The sequence below is a fragment of the Oryx dammah genome, unplaced genomic scaffold, assembly GCF_014754425.2.
Source record: "Oryx dammah isolate SB20612 unplaced genomic scaffold, SCBI_Odam_1.1 HiC_scaffold_11164, whole genome shotgun sequence".
In the NCBI taxonomy this organism is placed as follows: domain Eukaryota; kingdom Metazoa; phylum Chordata; class Mammalia; order Artiodactyla; family Bovidae; genus Oryx; species Oryx dammah.
In genome coordinates, this window is record NW_024080557.1 from 887,621 (window position 1) to 904,425 (window position 16,805).

Here is a 16,805-nt window from a genome sequence, read left to right on the forward strand (position 1 = left end):
CTGGCATGCTGCAGTCCACGGTGTTGCAAAGAGTCTGACACGACTGAGCGACTGAACTGAACTGATGATGCCATATAAGAACTTTCAAAAAGACAGTAACAGCATAAGAAATTTAAGCATATTTAAGTCTAAATATGGCATTTACAAACAAAGTATGTATGTGTGTGTTCATTTATGAACGAAGCTGAATAGAGATCATATATATATATATATATATATGATCTCTTATATATATATAAGATCTCTTATATATATATATATAAGCTTCCCTTGTAGCTCAGTTGATAAAGAATCCGCCTGCAATGCAGGAGACCTGGGTTCAATTCCTGGGTCAGGAAGATCCCCCGGAGAAGAAAATGGCAATGAACTCCAGTATTCTTGCCTGGAGAATCCCATGGACAGAGGCACCTGGCAGGCCTCAGTCCATTGGGTCACAAGAGTTTAACACAAATTAGCGACTAAACCACCAAACTGCCATAAGCCATAAAAGCACTTGCTGTTTTGAAAACCATTATTTGAGCACACCTGGCTAAATGCATTGTTGTGGCTAAGAGAAAAAGGAAAACAGAAGGTAACACACTTCCTTTTCTGAAGACAAAATCAAGTAGCAAATCAGTCTTTCAGTATTTTTTTTTTTTTTTGCCTTTTGAATCACTTTTTTTTTTTTCATAAAAGGACAAATAATTTTACCAGGTAAATCTAGGTTATACTCTTTTATTTTCATTTTTAATAATTTCTAGTATTTTGGATGTCAAAGGTTAAAGTACAAAAATAGATTAAGACAAAGAAGACCTTAATGACAAATTCTTCTGTGTTTTATTAACTTACCATTAAAAATTATGAATGCCAAGGTTTGTTTCATATTAATCTAATCTGTTGAGCCAGGAAGTTTTAGGACCATGAATGATGATATTTAAATTACAGAACAATATTCACAACACTCCATTTGCTAATCCTCAGAACCCTCAAGTGTTTCCTGAAATCACACTCATTGATGTTTCCATCTGACTCCTAATAAGAGCTCTGTGTATAGAATGACTTTTGTTCTTTTCATTATTGATGAGGAAAATATTTTTTTAATTGTAAAACTGAGTTGGATAGAAAATCAAATCCTGCTTATTTACCAAAATGTGTCAATTATTTTTGCAGCTTTAAAATGTGTAATCGTATAAAAAAGTTTGACTTTAATTTATTTTCTTTTATTTTACTTTTTTATATTCTATATATTATGTTATTTTATATCTTTAATCTAGATTTAAAATTAAGAAGAAGAAAAAGCGAATACCAACAGATAATTATTGTTTTCTGGGCAGTACTTTAGAGACTGAATTAGAATTCTGGCAAGAAAGAACAGCTAACCCAATCGTAAGGCACATGAGCTGTGTGAGATGTAGCCACCGAAAGAGACGACAGAGGGTTTATTTCAGAGAGGCACTGAGAAAGAGTTCTGCATATCTTGGCAGCATCATGAATGGAATGCCTGATAACAACAGCTTCAGAAGGATTTGTCTGGTGGCTTCATAATGAAGCAAAGGCCAGTCAAAGAGGCAGTTTCCAACAGCAACAACCTTTGTAAATAGCACCTGCTCCACAAGTCAATTCATTCACCATCAGCTTATTTTCAGCAACAAAAAGAGGCTTTCCGTTTTTTTTTGTTTTTTTTTTTTTAAGGGAAAACCTTAGGATAGTGGCTCTTTAGGACTGTACCCTAAAATTCAGAGACATTAGTGCATAACAGCAGGTTGCTGTGATTTAATGCAGGAAAATCTCTTCTAAGGTCACTAGAATCCTTTATGCACACAGCATGAGTGTATGCATGTGCACTCATCCACACACTCACACCCCAATAAACCCCATGGAGACAGTTATTTTGTCTATTTCCTTTAGAATTATCTAAGCCTAGTCTAGTGTATGACTTATAAGAGATTAAATAAATACTTGTTTGAAGAGTAAATGAGTGAATGAATATGTAAGGAATGATTAACTCAGATTCTCAAAAATACATAAACTGAAAGGTTTGAATTTGGTTTTGTGGGGGCTTTTCTCATTAGTTTCTATCATGTAATTGATGCCCATTTGATATTATTTATGATACATCTAAGTATAAACCTCTACAGCCAATATAAAACATAACTGTGGTAGTTCTAGTCAATCTATGCCACTTCAAACCTACTTTCTCTTTTAGCTTCTTAAATGAGCATTATAAATCTGCATTTTTAAATAGAATATCAATATAACACAAATTATTTTTTACTCAGTATCTAATGAACATATTTGCAGGTAACACATATAGATCCATGTGACTTGTTTTTAATGACATGACATTCCCTTGCACAGATATACATGCACCCATGATTCATGTAATCAAACCCATGTGACAGTTGAGCTATCCCACCAATTTCCCACTGGCCACAAAGCAGCAATGGATATGTTTACTTGGGCATTCTAACACATGTGTTTTGCTGGGTTTCAAATCCAGAACAGAGTTCTCCTCTAGCACAGTATCTCAGTAAGGTAAGGTTTCTTCATACTAACTTTGGCACTATCGACATTCCAAACCAACCAATTTTGGCTGCTTTGTATGCATCAGGAATGTTTAACATTGACTCCACTTGCTAGATACCAATGGCACATGCCACTCACACTCACCAGCACTACTACCAAACATCCTCCGGGAAGCAAAATCACCCCTAAGTGAGAGCAACTGCACTGAAGGTTAGATCTCTTCTGGAGACAAATACTCTCTTCCAACAACACAAGAGACAACTCTACACATGGACATCAACCAGATGGTCAATATGAAATCAGACTGATTATATTCTTTGCAGCCTAAGATGGAGAAGCTATATACAGTCAACAAAAACAAGAATGGGAGATGACTATGGCTCAGATCATGAACTCCTTATTGCAAAATTCTGACTTAAATTAAAGAAAGTAGAGAAAACCACTAGACCATTCAGGTAAAAAGTCCTAAGAGCCAAGGCATGCTGGCATAAGCCTTTTTGAAGGATGTTGCCATTATGGCCATTATCCTTACCATAGTTTGGCCTCAGGACAAAATACAGGGAGGAAACAAAGTCCCACCGAAAATTGGATTAAAGATTTACTAAGCATCATGCCCGGAGAAGGCAATGGCAAACCACTCCAGTACTCTTGCCTGGAATATCCCATGGACAGAAGAGCCTGGTAGGCTGTAGTCCATGGAGTTTCACTTTTCACTTTCATGCATTGGAGAAGGAAATGGCAACCCACTCCAGTGTTCTTGCCTGAAGAATCCCAGGGATGGTGGAGCCTGGTGGGCTGCCATCTGTCGGTCGCACAGAGTCGGACATGACTGAAGTGACTTAGTAGCAAGCATGATGCCAGCACAGCAAGCCCCTCGCAGCAGGAAGCATCCACAAGCCTCTTACCCATCAGAGGACAGATAGAATGAAATCACAAACACAGAAAACTAACCAAACTGATCACAAATCATAGCTTTGTCTAACTCAATGAAATTAAGAGCCATGCCGTGTAGGGCCATCCAAGATGGATGGGTCATGGGGGAGAGTTCTGACAAATAGTGGTCCACTGGAGAAGGAAATGGCAAACCACTTCAGTATTCTTGCCTTGAGAACCCCATGAACAGTATAAAAAGGCAAGAGATATGACACCGAAAGATGATCTCCCCAGGTTGGTAAGTGCCAAGTATGCTACGGGAGAAGAGTGGAGAAATAACTCCAGAAAGAATGAAGAGATGGAGCCAAAGTGAAAACATTGCCCAGTTGTGGATGTGACTGGTGATGGAAGTACAGTCCAAAGCCATAAAGAACAATATTGCATAGGAACCTGGAATGTTAGGTCCGTGAATCAAAGTAAATTGGAAGTGGTCAAACGGGAGATGGCAAGAGTGAACGATGACATTTTAGGATTCAGTGAACTAAAATGGACCAGAATGGGCAAATTTAATTCAGATGAGTATTAAATCTACTATAATGGCAAGAATCCCTTAGAAGAAATGGAGTAGCCCTCCTAGTCAATAAAACTGTCTGAAATGCAGTACTTGTGTGCCATCTCAAAAATGACAGAATGATCTCTGTTCCAAGGCAAACCATTCAATATCACAGTAATCCAAGTCTATGCTCCAACCACTACTGACAAAGAAGCTGAAGCTGAACAGTTCTGATATGACATAAAAGACCTTATAGAATGAACATCAAAAAAAGATGTCCTTTTCATCAGAGGGGACAGGAATGCAAATTTCAGTTCAGTTCAGTAGCTCAGTCATATCTGACTCTTTGAGAACCCCATGGACTACAGCATGCCAAGGCTCCCTGTCTATCACCACCTCCCAGAGTTTACTCAAATTCATGTCCATTGAATCAGTTATGCCATCCAACCATCTCATCCTCAGTCATTCCCAGCATCAGGGCCTTTTCAAATGAGTCAGTTCTTCGCATCAGGTGGCCAAAGTATTGGAGTTTCAGCTTCAACATCAGTCACTCCAATGAATATTCAGGACTGATTTCATTTAGGATGGAATGGTTGGATCTCCTTGTAGTCCAAGGGACTCTCAAGAGTCTTCTCCAACACCACAGTTCAAAAGTATCAGTTCTTCTCCCTCAGCTTTCTTCATAGTCCAACTCTCACATCCATACATGAATACTGGAAAAACCATAGCCTTGACTAGATAGACCTTTGTTGGCAAAGAAATGTCTCTGCTTTGTAATACGCTGTCTAGGTTGGTCATAACTTTCCTTCCAAGGAACAAGCATCTTTTAATTTCATGGCTGAGGTCAATATCTAAAGTGATTTGCAGTTCAGTTCAGTTGCTCAGTGGTGTCCGACTCTGCAACCCCATGAATCACAGAACCCCAAGCCTCCCTGTCCATCACCAACTCCCGGAGTTCATTCAAACTCACGTCCACTGAGTCGGTGATGCCATCCAGCCATCTCATCCTCTGTCATTCCCTTTTCCTCCTGCCCCTAATCCCTCCCAGCATCAGAATCTTTTCCAATGAGTCAACACTTCGCATCAGGTGGCCAAAGTACTGGAGTTTCAGCTTTAGCATTAGTCCTTCCAAAGAACACCCAGGGCTGATCTCGTTCAGAATGGACTGGATGGATCTCCTTGCAGTCCCAGGGACTCTCAAGAGTCTTCTCCAACACCACAGTTCAAAAGCATCAATTCTTCAGTGCTCAGCTTTCTTCACAGTCCAACTCTCACATCCATACATGACCACTGGAAAAACCATAGCCTGGACTAGACGGATCTTTGTTGGCAAAGGAATGTCTCTGCTTTTCAATATGCTATCTAGGTTGGTCATAATTTCCTTCCAAGGAGCAAGCGTCTTTTACTTTCATGGCTGCAGTCAGCATCTGCAGTGATTTTGGAGACCCCTCCCCCCGCAAAAAAAAGTCTGACACTGTTTCCACTATTTCCCCATCTATTTCTCATGAAGAGATGAGACCAGATGCCATGATCTTCGTTTTCTGAATGTTGAGCTTGAAGCCAACTTTTTCACTCTCCTCTTTCACTTTCATCAGGAGGCTTTTTAGTTCCTCTTCACTTTCTGCCATAAGGGTGGTGTCATCTGCATATTTGAGGTTATTGATATTTCTCCTGGGAATCTTGATTCCAGCTTGTGCTTTTTCCAGTGCAGTGTTTCTCATGACGTACTCTGCATATAAGTTAAATAGGCAGGGTAACAGTATACAGCCTTGATGTACTCCTTTTCCTATTTGGAACCAGTCTGTTGTTCCATGTCCAGGTCTAACTGTTGCCTCCTGACCTGCATATAGGTTTCTCTAAAGGCAGGTCAGGTGGTCTGGTACTCCCATCTCTTTCAGAACTTTCCACAGTTTATTGTGATCCACACAGGCAAAGGCTTTGGCATAGTCAATAAAGCAGAAATCGATGTTTTTCTGGAACTCTCTTGCTTTTTCCATGATCCACCGGATGTTGGCAATTTGATCTCTGGTTCCTCTGCCTTTTCTAAAACCAGCTTGAACATCTGGAAGTTCACAGTTCACATATTGCTGAAGCCTGGCTTGGAGAATTTTGAGCATTACTTTACTAGCGTGTGAGGTGAGTGCAATTGTGCGGTAGTTTGAGCATTCTTTGGCATTGCCTTTCTTTGGGATTGGAAAGAAAACTGACCTTTTCCAGTCCTGGGGCCACTGCTGAATTTTCCAAATTTGCTGGCATATTGAGTGCAGCACTTTCACAGCATCATCTTTCAGGATTTGAAATAGCTCAACTGGAATTTCATCACCTCCACTAGCTTTGTTTGTAGTGATGCTTCATAAGGTCCACTTGACTTCACATTCCAGGATGTCTGGCTCTAAGTGAGTGATCACACCATCGTGGTTATCTGGGTCTTGAAGCTCTTTTTATTTATTTATTTATTCATTTTTTATTTTACTTTACAATTCTGTATTGGTTTTGCCATACATTGACATGAATTGTACATTTATTCTGTGTGTTGTTGCCACCTCTTCTTAATATCTTCTGCTTCTGTTAGTTCCATACCATTTCTGTCCTTTATCGAGCCCATCTTTGCATGAAATGTTCCCTGGTGTCTCTAATTTTCTTGTAGAGATCTCTAGTCTTTCCCATTCTATTTTTTCCCCTCTATTTCTTTGCACTGATCACTGAGGAAGGCTTTCTTATCTCTCCTTGCTATTCTTTGGAACTCTGCATTCAAATGGGTATATATATTTTTTTCTCCTTTGCTTTTGGCTTCTCTTCTTTTCACAGCTATTTGTAAGGCCTCTTCAGACAGCCATTTTGCTTTTTTGCATTGTAGGAAAAGTAGGAAGTTAAGAGATACTTGGAGTAACAGGCAAGTTTGGCTTTGGAGTACAAAATGAAGCAGTGCAAAGGCTAAGAGTTTTGCCAAGAGAATGCACTGGTCACAGCAAACACTCACTTCCAAAAACACAAATGCTAACTAATGGTAAACACTGAATGACATATTTTTATTTATGCATAAAAATAACAATTTGAATGAAAATGATAAAAGAAAAGTTTTGTTTTGCTTAGGTGGGTTTTCCAAAAATTCAAATCAGGAATGTGGTTTAGAAATTTAGTCCAATACTTTAATTTTTTTTCATACCTAGTTTTATTCAATTAATATTGATATCCTTGTATATAGATACTATTTAAAAATGCCCACAAAAGACAATTACATTAAATCAAACTTTATGAAAAATATATTTTATTTGAACTTACAGTTTCCTTTATTTCTAAGAAATTTAAAAATTCATTCAATGGGAAATTTTCTCCTTTATGTGGTAGAAATAATTGCTCATTGGTGAGCTCTGTCAGTAGTTGTTGTTTAGTCACTAATTCATGTCTGACTTTGTGACTCAATGGAATGTAGCATGCCAGGATTCCCTGTCCTTCACTATCACCCGGAGTTTGCTCAAACTCATGGACACTGAGGTGGTGATGCCATCCATTTCCTCCTCTGTCACCCCCAGGATTGACTGGTATGATCTCCTTGCTGTCCAAGGGACTGTCAAGAGTCTTCTGTAGCACCACAATTCAGATGCACCAATTCTTCGGCACTCAGCCATATTTATGGTCCAACTCTCATATATGTACATGATTACTGTAAAACCAAAGCTTTGTCTAGATGGACCTTTGTCAGCAAAGCAATATGCCAGGTTTTTTAATGCATTATCTATGTTTATCATAGGTTTTTTCCCAAGAAGGAAGCGTCTTTTACTTTTGTGGCTGCAGCCAAAATCCACAGTGATTTTGTAGCCCAAGTATATAAAATCTGTTACCATTTCCACATTTTCCCCATCTATTTGCCATGAAGTATTGGGACTGATGCCATGATTTTAGTTTATTGAATGTTGAGTTTTAAACCAGCTTTGTCACTCTCCTCTTTCACCCTCATCAAGAGGCTCTTTAGTTCCTCTTTGCTTTCTGCAATAAGAGCGGTATCATCTGCATATCTGAGGTTGTTGTTATTTCTCCCAGAATCGTGATTCCAGCATGTGAGTCATCCAGCCCAGCATTTTACATGATGTACTCAGCATATAATTTAAATAAGTTGGGTGACAATTTGAAGCCTTGATGTACTCCTTTCCCAATATGGAACCAGTCAGTTGTTCCATATCCAGTTCTAACTGTTGCTTCTTGACCTGCAACCAGGTTTCTCAGAACAGAGGTAAGGTGGTCTGATATTCCTAACTCTTTAAAATTTTTCCACAATTTGTTAAGATTCACACAGACAAAGTTAGTGGTTGGTAAGTCAATTAAATGGTTTGGTGCCTCAGTTTCCTGACCTATGCATGTGAGTCTAGGCCACAATCTCTTCCAGCTCTAAAGTTATACTATTCTATCAGTCATATGTTTATATCAACTTCCATTGCAAATTAACAAGAAAGACTCTGAAACTCTGGTTCTAAGCAATGGATCACTGTGTATTAACATTTTCAGTATCTTAAATTCTTTAATTATAAAAGTTTAATCTGTTATTATTTTCACTGAAACTTCTGTGTTCTTTTTGGAAGGATAATTTTAGTTCTGCCTTTCATTTGGGTTGCTACTAGGTTTTAGCAGTTTTTTTTTTTTTTTTTTTGCCTAAATCAAAAGAGATTTGAAGAAGTAAATCAACAATTAAAATTCTCAGTTTTCAGTTTAACAGCAATATATCATTTAAAAGTGAATGCTTGAAATGCATTACTGAACATAATACTTCTCCTTAAAGGACTTACACAAAAAAAGAGTTTATATTTTGATATGTTATTTCCTACCAGTCTGTCTTGGTTGAGTGTCTTTAACTTGGTTAAAAATTTCCTAAGGAAAACAAAGACGATTCAGGAAAAAATTTAATGCAATATCAGACTTAAGAATTAGGATGTGTTTGTTTGTTTATCTTTACTAAAATTGGCAAACACTTTAGATAAACACAGGTATTTACCCATGAATAAGTGAAATTGTTACTCAACATGAAAGAATGTGTTACTCAGCAGATTTCCTTTATTCTGAATGTATTCATTATTTCATTCTTTTTCATAAGGTATACTGAAAACACTTTCCCTGATGACTCAGCAGGTGGGTAAAGAATTTGCCTGCAATGCAGTAGACACAGGAGACTCGGGTTCCATTTCTGGGTTGGGATGATCCCCTGGAGGAGGACGTGGCAACCCACTGTTATGTATAAAATTACAAGCCCTTTCTATGAGTATTTTAAGATGGAGTGGAATGGTAGGTCATATGTACTAATAGTTTAAAAAAAAAGCTCATATGAGATATATGAGTCAGTCAATAACTATTTACTAAATTTACATATCATGGGCTAGAGGGTCAACGAGATAAAACAATCCTGATTCCTATTGCCCTTTGAGGTTTATTGTTTAGTGGTATACGTAATTGCCATAGAAGAGTTAAACAGCATAGAGCGAGATCAGTTTTAGCCAAAGGGATATGAGGAAAAAGTGCCCTAGCAGGGTTTTTCCTGAATGTGCCATCTGAGCTAATATTTCAAGGACACTGGGTAAGTTTTAAAGGCTCAGGTAAGGTGGTATAGTATGAAAACTACAAAGCCTATTTGTCCAGGGGATCTTTCTGGCCCAGGGATTGAACTTATCTCACGTGCACTGCAAGCAGATTCTTTACCATCTGAGACACCAGGGAAGCCCTATAGTATGAAAAGAGTAAAGCATATTTTTTAATTGTTAAATTGTTCACTTTTACAAAAATGAAATATTTTCAAAAAAGTGGGAGACCTACTTTCCTTCAAGATGGAAAAACAAGGAAATTGTTTTAAAACAACTCCTCAACCTTACTCCCCCTCAAAAAAAAAAGTACAGCTTTCATCAGGCAGCAAAGCACAGTAAACCTTGAGTGACAGGAAACAAATGAGATGAGTGCTATGACTGTCTCATCTTACTGCCCAAAGATATTTTTTCAGCAGGCACAGGAAGAAGGAGCCCATGCAAAGCCAAGTGGATTCCCTGAGTTTTAAAGATGGATTGGACAGAAAAGGACAAAGTAGAATTTTATGATATGGAGTACAAGAGAGGACACACATTCACAGACATCTTTGGAGGCCTAGGAGAAAACCTGATTAAGCCGAGAGCAAACTGTTCAAAGGGAAATAAAGAACTACTCCCAAAGATGAGATATAACAGTATCTAGTACTGACACAAGGCCAGGAATATTACTTATTACTGACTCAAATCAATAACTGGAAAATATTTTGCTACTGCAGATTTGGCTGATTGTTCTATTAGTGCTTATTTCAACAACCTCTGAGCTGTAGTTTGTCCTTCATTTTCAAGAGACAAAATAATCACACAGTATCTCAACAGCCTTGCCATCACACACAGTTTTCAAGCAAGATAATAACTATTAATACAACCAACTTTCTCCAGAATCACAAATACGACATGGCATTAATTTGATGGCATCACTTTGATGGCATCCTCCTGTGAATAGATTTTTTTCAGTCATTTATTCAGAAAGTACAAATACTCACAAAGGACCTAAAGGAAAAAAAAAAGTGGCAGGGGATGGATCATTGACCCACACACAGTACAAAGTATATCTTATATATTTCTGGAAATTACTAGATCAGCCAAGAGTGGATCCATTACTGACACCGTCAAGAACTATTGACCTTATCACCAACATCTTTTTGAATCCTGGAAGCAGTATGCTCCTCATTTACAAATTTTACTTATGCCCATTTATTTTGATATTCACAAACTATTTTTAATGAAGGCCTCTATTTCAAAAGTATAATCTGTTCAAATTTCAATACATAAGAAACTCCATTAGTGTCCTGAGACCTACTTCATTCAAAGATTTTGGCAACTTCTCATAACTCCTTGAGTGAGTCTCTGAACAGACATAAAATAGCTCTTCTTTCAAAAATGTCATGATTTATATGATGCTGCTGCAGTTCCTCTTAATTAATATAAGCAGTCATGATTTTCCAATGGACAGATTATTGTTTGTTAAGTAAATTCTATTTTTTCCATAGGTAAGCATTAATTTATATATAGGAATTTTAAGTACATTAAAAAATCCATCAAGTGGGTAATTTCTTTATGATGCTGAATCACTAGAATGCCATAAGTTTTTTACATCTGAAGAGGGCAAATCTGCCACTAAGACTTTCCTAAACAGTGGTGCTGCTGCTGCTAAGTCTCTTCAGTCGTGTCCGACTCTGTGCCACCCCGTAGATGGCAGCCCACCAGGCTCCCCTGTCCCTTGGATTCTCAAGGACCCTGGAGTGGGTTGCCATTTCCTTCTCCAATGCATGAAAGTGAAAAGTGAAAGTGAAGTCGCTCAGTCGTGTCCGACTCTTAGTGACGCCACGGACTGCAGCCTACCAGGCTCCTCTGTCCATGGGATTTTCCAGGCAAGAGTGAGTACTGGAGTGGGTTGCCATTGCCTTCTCCCTAAACAGTGCAAGAACCCATAAATAATCAGTCTGCTTTTTAAAAAACTAAGTTAAGAATTAATGTGTATGAGATTGGCAAAATAAAATTTCATTCTATTTTTAGTCTTGAATGTTATATATTTAGTCTTGATTATAGGGGATAATTCATCTCTATTTTTAATATACTGTAAGATTATATTTAATAACACTGATATTCTGCAATCCCTCTTTTCTCTGCCTATATAATACCTTGGAAGCTGAATCTTAAACTCACTAGTATACACGCAACCATTACACCACTATCATTTTTAGGGGAAAGTGAAAGAGCGGCTTAGTCATGTCTGACTCTTTGTGACCCTATGGACTAGAGCCCACTAGGCTCCTCTGTCCATGGAATTCTTCAGGCAAGAATACTGGAGTGAGTTGTCATTCCCTTCTCCTTGGGTTCTTCCCAACCCAGGGATTGAACCCAGGTCTCCTGCATTGCAGGCAGATTCCTTACAGTCTGAACCATCTATAAATATTCAAACTCTTGCCTGGTTTGATTAATTATAATACAAAACACAGATATACATGTTTATACAACTACTTTTCATACATCTAGTGATATTTCAAAATATTGAAAAGAAACTTACTTGTACAGTTAGGCAAAGTTCCCGACCACGTTCCATTGGCTGTGCACTGCCTAACTGAAGGTCCAGAAAGAACATATCCCTCCACGCAGGAATAAATGACTGAACTAGAAAACGTTGTGCCATCAATCCGAAAGACTTTTCCATTGGCTGTTGTCCCAGGGTTACCACACTGTACAGCTATAAAACAAAATGGTCAAGAGTATACATAAGAATAGTGCATTCAGGAATCCTCTCACAAACAGTTAAGGAATAATTGATTGTTTCAAATTGTCCAAAGAATCTATAAAAGTCCTCTAAGCATTGAAATCTGTTTTATGAGGAGTTAAAATTCAAGATGAATTTATATTGATTTTATTAGTTTACTTACTGGGATACAAATCATAGAATAGCTATTTTTTATGATTTTTGTTAGTTATTTTTGTAAAAACTTCGCACGTAATTACTTGAGTATTGCTTTTGGGTAATACAAAATCTTTCAAAGAAAGATTTTAAGAGTCTCTGCCTAAAAAGCTACTCATGTAAAATTGGAAGATATGTAATGAGAAGCAACAAAGATTTACTACAATTATATTTGTTAGAAAACATATAAAATATACACTTAAATATTATAAGCATCATGTTTGTTTTTATATAACTGGTTTGCATGAAAACTTTATAATCTCTATTTCTGGACCAAAGTCTACAAAAATAAACTGAATAAAACAAAGTAGGAATGACTTTCATTAAGTTTTCAATACATCCTAAATAGGAATCACAAACATAAATGCCTTATATGATTATTCCATATTATGTTTAACTACTTGCCATCAATGGCATAAGTGAATGTTTTATATATTAAAAAAGAAGCCTATGTCAGTCGCAATATCTAATTTTGTTGCAGTATAAGAAAACTTCCTAAAACTTTACAAATTTTAAGGCTATTTGTATGAATATGAAGTATAATTATACATTTTAAGGGAAGTCACTCAGTCATGTCTGACTCTTTGCAATCCCATGGACTGTAGCCCACCAGTCTCCTCCATCCGTGGAATTTTCTAGGCAAGAGTACTGGAGTGGGTTGCCATTTCCTTCTCCAGGGGATCTTCCCAACCCAGGGATCAAACCAGAGTCTCCCGCATTTTGGGCAGACGCTTTACCATCTGAGCCATCAGGGAATCCCAACATCTTAAGTACTTAATTTTGTCTGTCATTTGTAGTGGTGCTGTAGGTTTGTGGGTAGACAGGAAACAAACAGTTTGCAAATAATAATTAGGGCATCTTTCATAAAGGTTAGTAATGGGATACTTTTCCATTCTGTGTGTATTCAGGATCTACTAACCAATCTCCTGCTGATAAACATGAAATTCAATTTAGTTTAGTTTTGCTAACATTTTGGGTTATAATATATTCTAGCTTATATATACAACTATGTACATTGATCCTATTTTTAAGATAAATTTCTAAAACTGGAATTTCTAGATAATTTTAGGTTCTGAAAAATATTTTAAGTATATACAGAGTTATCCAAATTATCAGAACACTATATAACAATACACATTTGTATCAATGGTGATTCACACAACCCCTCCAATATCATGTTCCATCATTTTTAAAAACCTTGTCAGTTCATCAAAGAATGTTACACTTTTTAAATCTGTACATTTTTATTTAAGATATTTTATATTCATTTGATATTTTATTTAATCTTTAATAGATATTTAATATTTAATAGATAGTTAATCTATTGCATTCTCAGAAAGGTTTTCAATTACTAAAGTAATACAGCACTACAAAACATCTGGAATAAAGAGAACAAAAATATTACAAATTTTACCTCTCTGTAATATTGTCATTTTTATTATATTGACTTTTATTTTTTTCTCTCAAGTGACTATCATTTCCTATGATTTGAATAGAGTGCATACTTTTGAATCTTATTTTTCAATTAAGCTTTGTATGATACATTTTCTCATATTGCTTCATGGCTCATTCTAATATTTTCACTATCACATTATGTAAATATACAATTGCCTATGTGATATTTTTTCTAGTGTTGTCAGATTGGTTCCTGGTTTTGGTAGTTAGAGTGTTTGAAATAAAAATAATGCATCTTTATGATTGTGTGTTCTCTTCAATATTTTTATTTTCTTTAGGAAGAAAATTCTCAAAAATGGAGTTAATAGATCAAAGCTAACAATATATATGTATTTTATCTAACTAATCTAAAATGTAATAAAAAGGCTCTAGAAATGCTTTGAAGTTCTAGTTTTGCTGAACATACACTACAATTTCATATTAAAACAGATGAAAAATGATGCTTTGATATTTAACCATAATTTTCTGATTAGTACTTATGTAGAATTTCTTCTATAACTGCGAATTTTTTGCTCTTTTGTATTTTCTGTTTATTTCTTCTTTCTATTCATTTACTAGAATCTGTTTTACCAAGTGATTTGCATGAGCTCCATTTTATGAGAAAAGTATTAATTCTGTTATATTTGCTACAACTCCTACTTCTGTTTTATCTATAATGTATATATGAACAAAACAAGGTTAGCACTGGGTTGCATTTCATCTACAAATATTTTGCAGTACAGCTGAACAAAAGGCTGACTTAGCTATCACCCACATAATGTGCAACATCATTATAAAGACTTTGCCTTTGGTAAATAAGCTTGAGAAATGAAGTGAAGACAGCATACTTAGTGTCTTTTGCTCAACAACTTTGTTCTCCAACCTATAACAGAAACTGATTTGTAATTCTCTCTTACCATTATTAAATTCAGTCCAGTTAAAAAGGGATGAATGCCTTTCCTAAAGTATAGATATAGTTTTAAACATAATAAAAAGTTTCTGAAATATAGTCAATTAAAAAACTGTTAAGAAGGTTCCACTGGGAATTATTTTTTGTTTATAAAACCAATACATTTGGTACAACATCAAGCAAGTTTCATAAATACTTTTGCAAGTTTAGCTTTTGCCCTAAAATAATCTCAAAAAAGAGCAATTTAAATTATAAGGACAATTTCCCTGCAACATTTCCTTTTTAGTCAATATTGTAAAGATTTAATCACATTAACTCTGAATCAATCAGAACAATTCTGTGCTGTGCTGTGCTTTGTCACTGAATTCTGACTGACTCTTTGAGACCCCATGGACTATAGCCAACCAGGTTCCTCTGATCTGGTTATTAGCAATACCCATAAAGGAAAAACATCATGTATACTTAGACATCTTTCTATATTTTACCATTTCTACAAACCTGAGAACTAAAACATATTGTGAGGTAATGTGCTGATGTAACAAAAACCTAATTTTTTCCTAGTGCTGTCAACAATACAGAGCACTGTGATGGGGGGAAGATATCTTCTTAGCTTTTCCAATCCTGATATCTGCTGTGATGTGAATAATGTTTGTATATAAATGACACTTGAGACATACTTGAGACTAAATTAATAATTATTACCTGTCATATTTCTTAAGTATTAGTAAAACTGGAATACTACTACTTTTATTCCATGGTTGAAGACAGAGAGTACTGGAAGGAGTAATTTCACTTAGCAGCACACATTTGAATTTGATCCACATCAAATTCCAGCACTCTTGATGTTCTTAGTTTCAATTTGACTTTACCTTTGCATTCTGGCTGCCTTCCAGTCCAACTGCCATTCGGTAAACATGTTCTTTCTTCTGAACCATGAAGGATATAACCAGTCTCACAGGCAAAGCGTACAGAACTCTTGGTTCGGAAATCGCTTTCCTGTCTAGAACCGTGACCAGGAGTGCCTGGATCCCCACATGTACCAGTAGCATCACCTGCAATTCAGTACAGTTCAAATTAATTTAATTCAATAAACATTTACTAAATTCATGATTTAGTCCATCAATCCTGTGGGCATTTTTTTGTTGTTGTTCATGTTGTGCTTTAATATGGTAAGTTGACTGGGTAAAATCATAATTCATATTTTCCATTTGACTCCAGTCATAGGAAAAAGCCTAAAGGAAAAAGAAAATAGTTGTGGAACATGGTGTTATTTTCCACATTAGTGATATTTGGAAATATCTAATAAGTTGAAGACATTTCATTAGTATTTCCCAAATCTCGATCTTAACCAAGGTAATAGAAAATTCATAATTGACAATTTTGGGGCTCAAATGACAATGTGTTCATATAGTTAAAATTTAGAATGTGGAATTGGCAATTTTCATCTTTTCTTCTCTGAATTAAAATCAGTTTCTGTTAGAACTGTGATGTGTTGGAAAATGTAAATATTAAAGTATAATATTTCTAGTCTAAACTTATACCATTTAATCTTCTCTATTAATGACCATTGACCAAAGATGAAAAGATTCCATACGTTTTATACATAAAAGTACAAAAATGAAATATAAACAAAGACTAGAGACTCTGACTTAAGTTGTTAAGAAGGATTTTGCTCATGACAGGATGTTTCTCTTGACTATAGTGTTTAGGGTTTGCTCAGTCCCTTTCTCATTTCTTAAATATGTCTAATTAAAGTTGCCACAACTAGTATTCAATAAGACAGACAGAGAAAAGACAGAGAGAGACAGAGAAACAGAGAGAGGAAGTTGAATGTATAATCATTGAAAGTGTTTCTGTCTACCTAGATGCCAATTTTGACATGCTCTGTGCATCTGGAATCTTTTCTAATACTTTCTTATCATCATATGATGCAATATTAATAACCACATAAAGATTTAAGGACACTATTTCACTTTTAAATATATCTATACACACTTTATTCTACAACTAAGTAGTAGCTTTCTAATCCATCGTGAGTGT

The 16,805-nt window shown here is 36.1% G+C and overlaps 1 protein-coding gene across 3 annotated transcripts in view; it reads right to left on the reverse strand.

Moving 5' to 3' along the window:
• Positions 1-16,805, reverse strand: part of LOC120860724 (CUB and sushi domain-containing protein 3) — a 1,429,922-nt gene that overhangs the window by 48,572 nt on the left and 1,364,545 nt on the right. For all 3 annotated transcript variants that reach the window (XM_040236474.1, XM_040236473.1, XM_040236472.1), the window contains 2 exons: positions 15,635-15,817; positions 12,023-12,199 (listed from right to left, as the gene is read on the reverse strand). In XM_040236474.1, the coding sequence (XP_040092408.1) occupies positions 12,023-12,199; positions 15,635-15,817 (360 nt within the window). The remainder of the gene's footprint in view (positions 1-12,022; positions 12,200-15,634; positions 15,818-16,805) is intronic.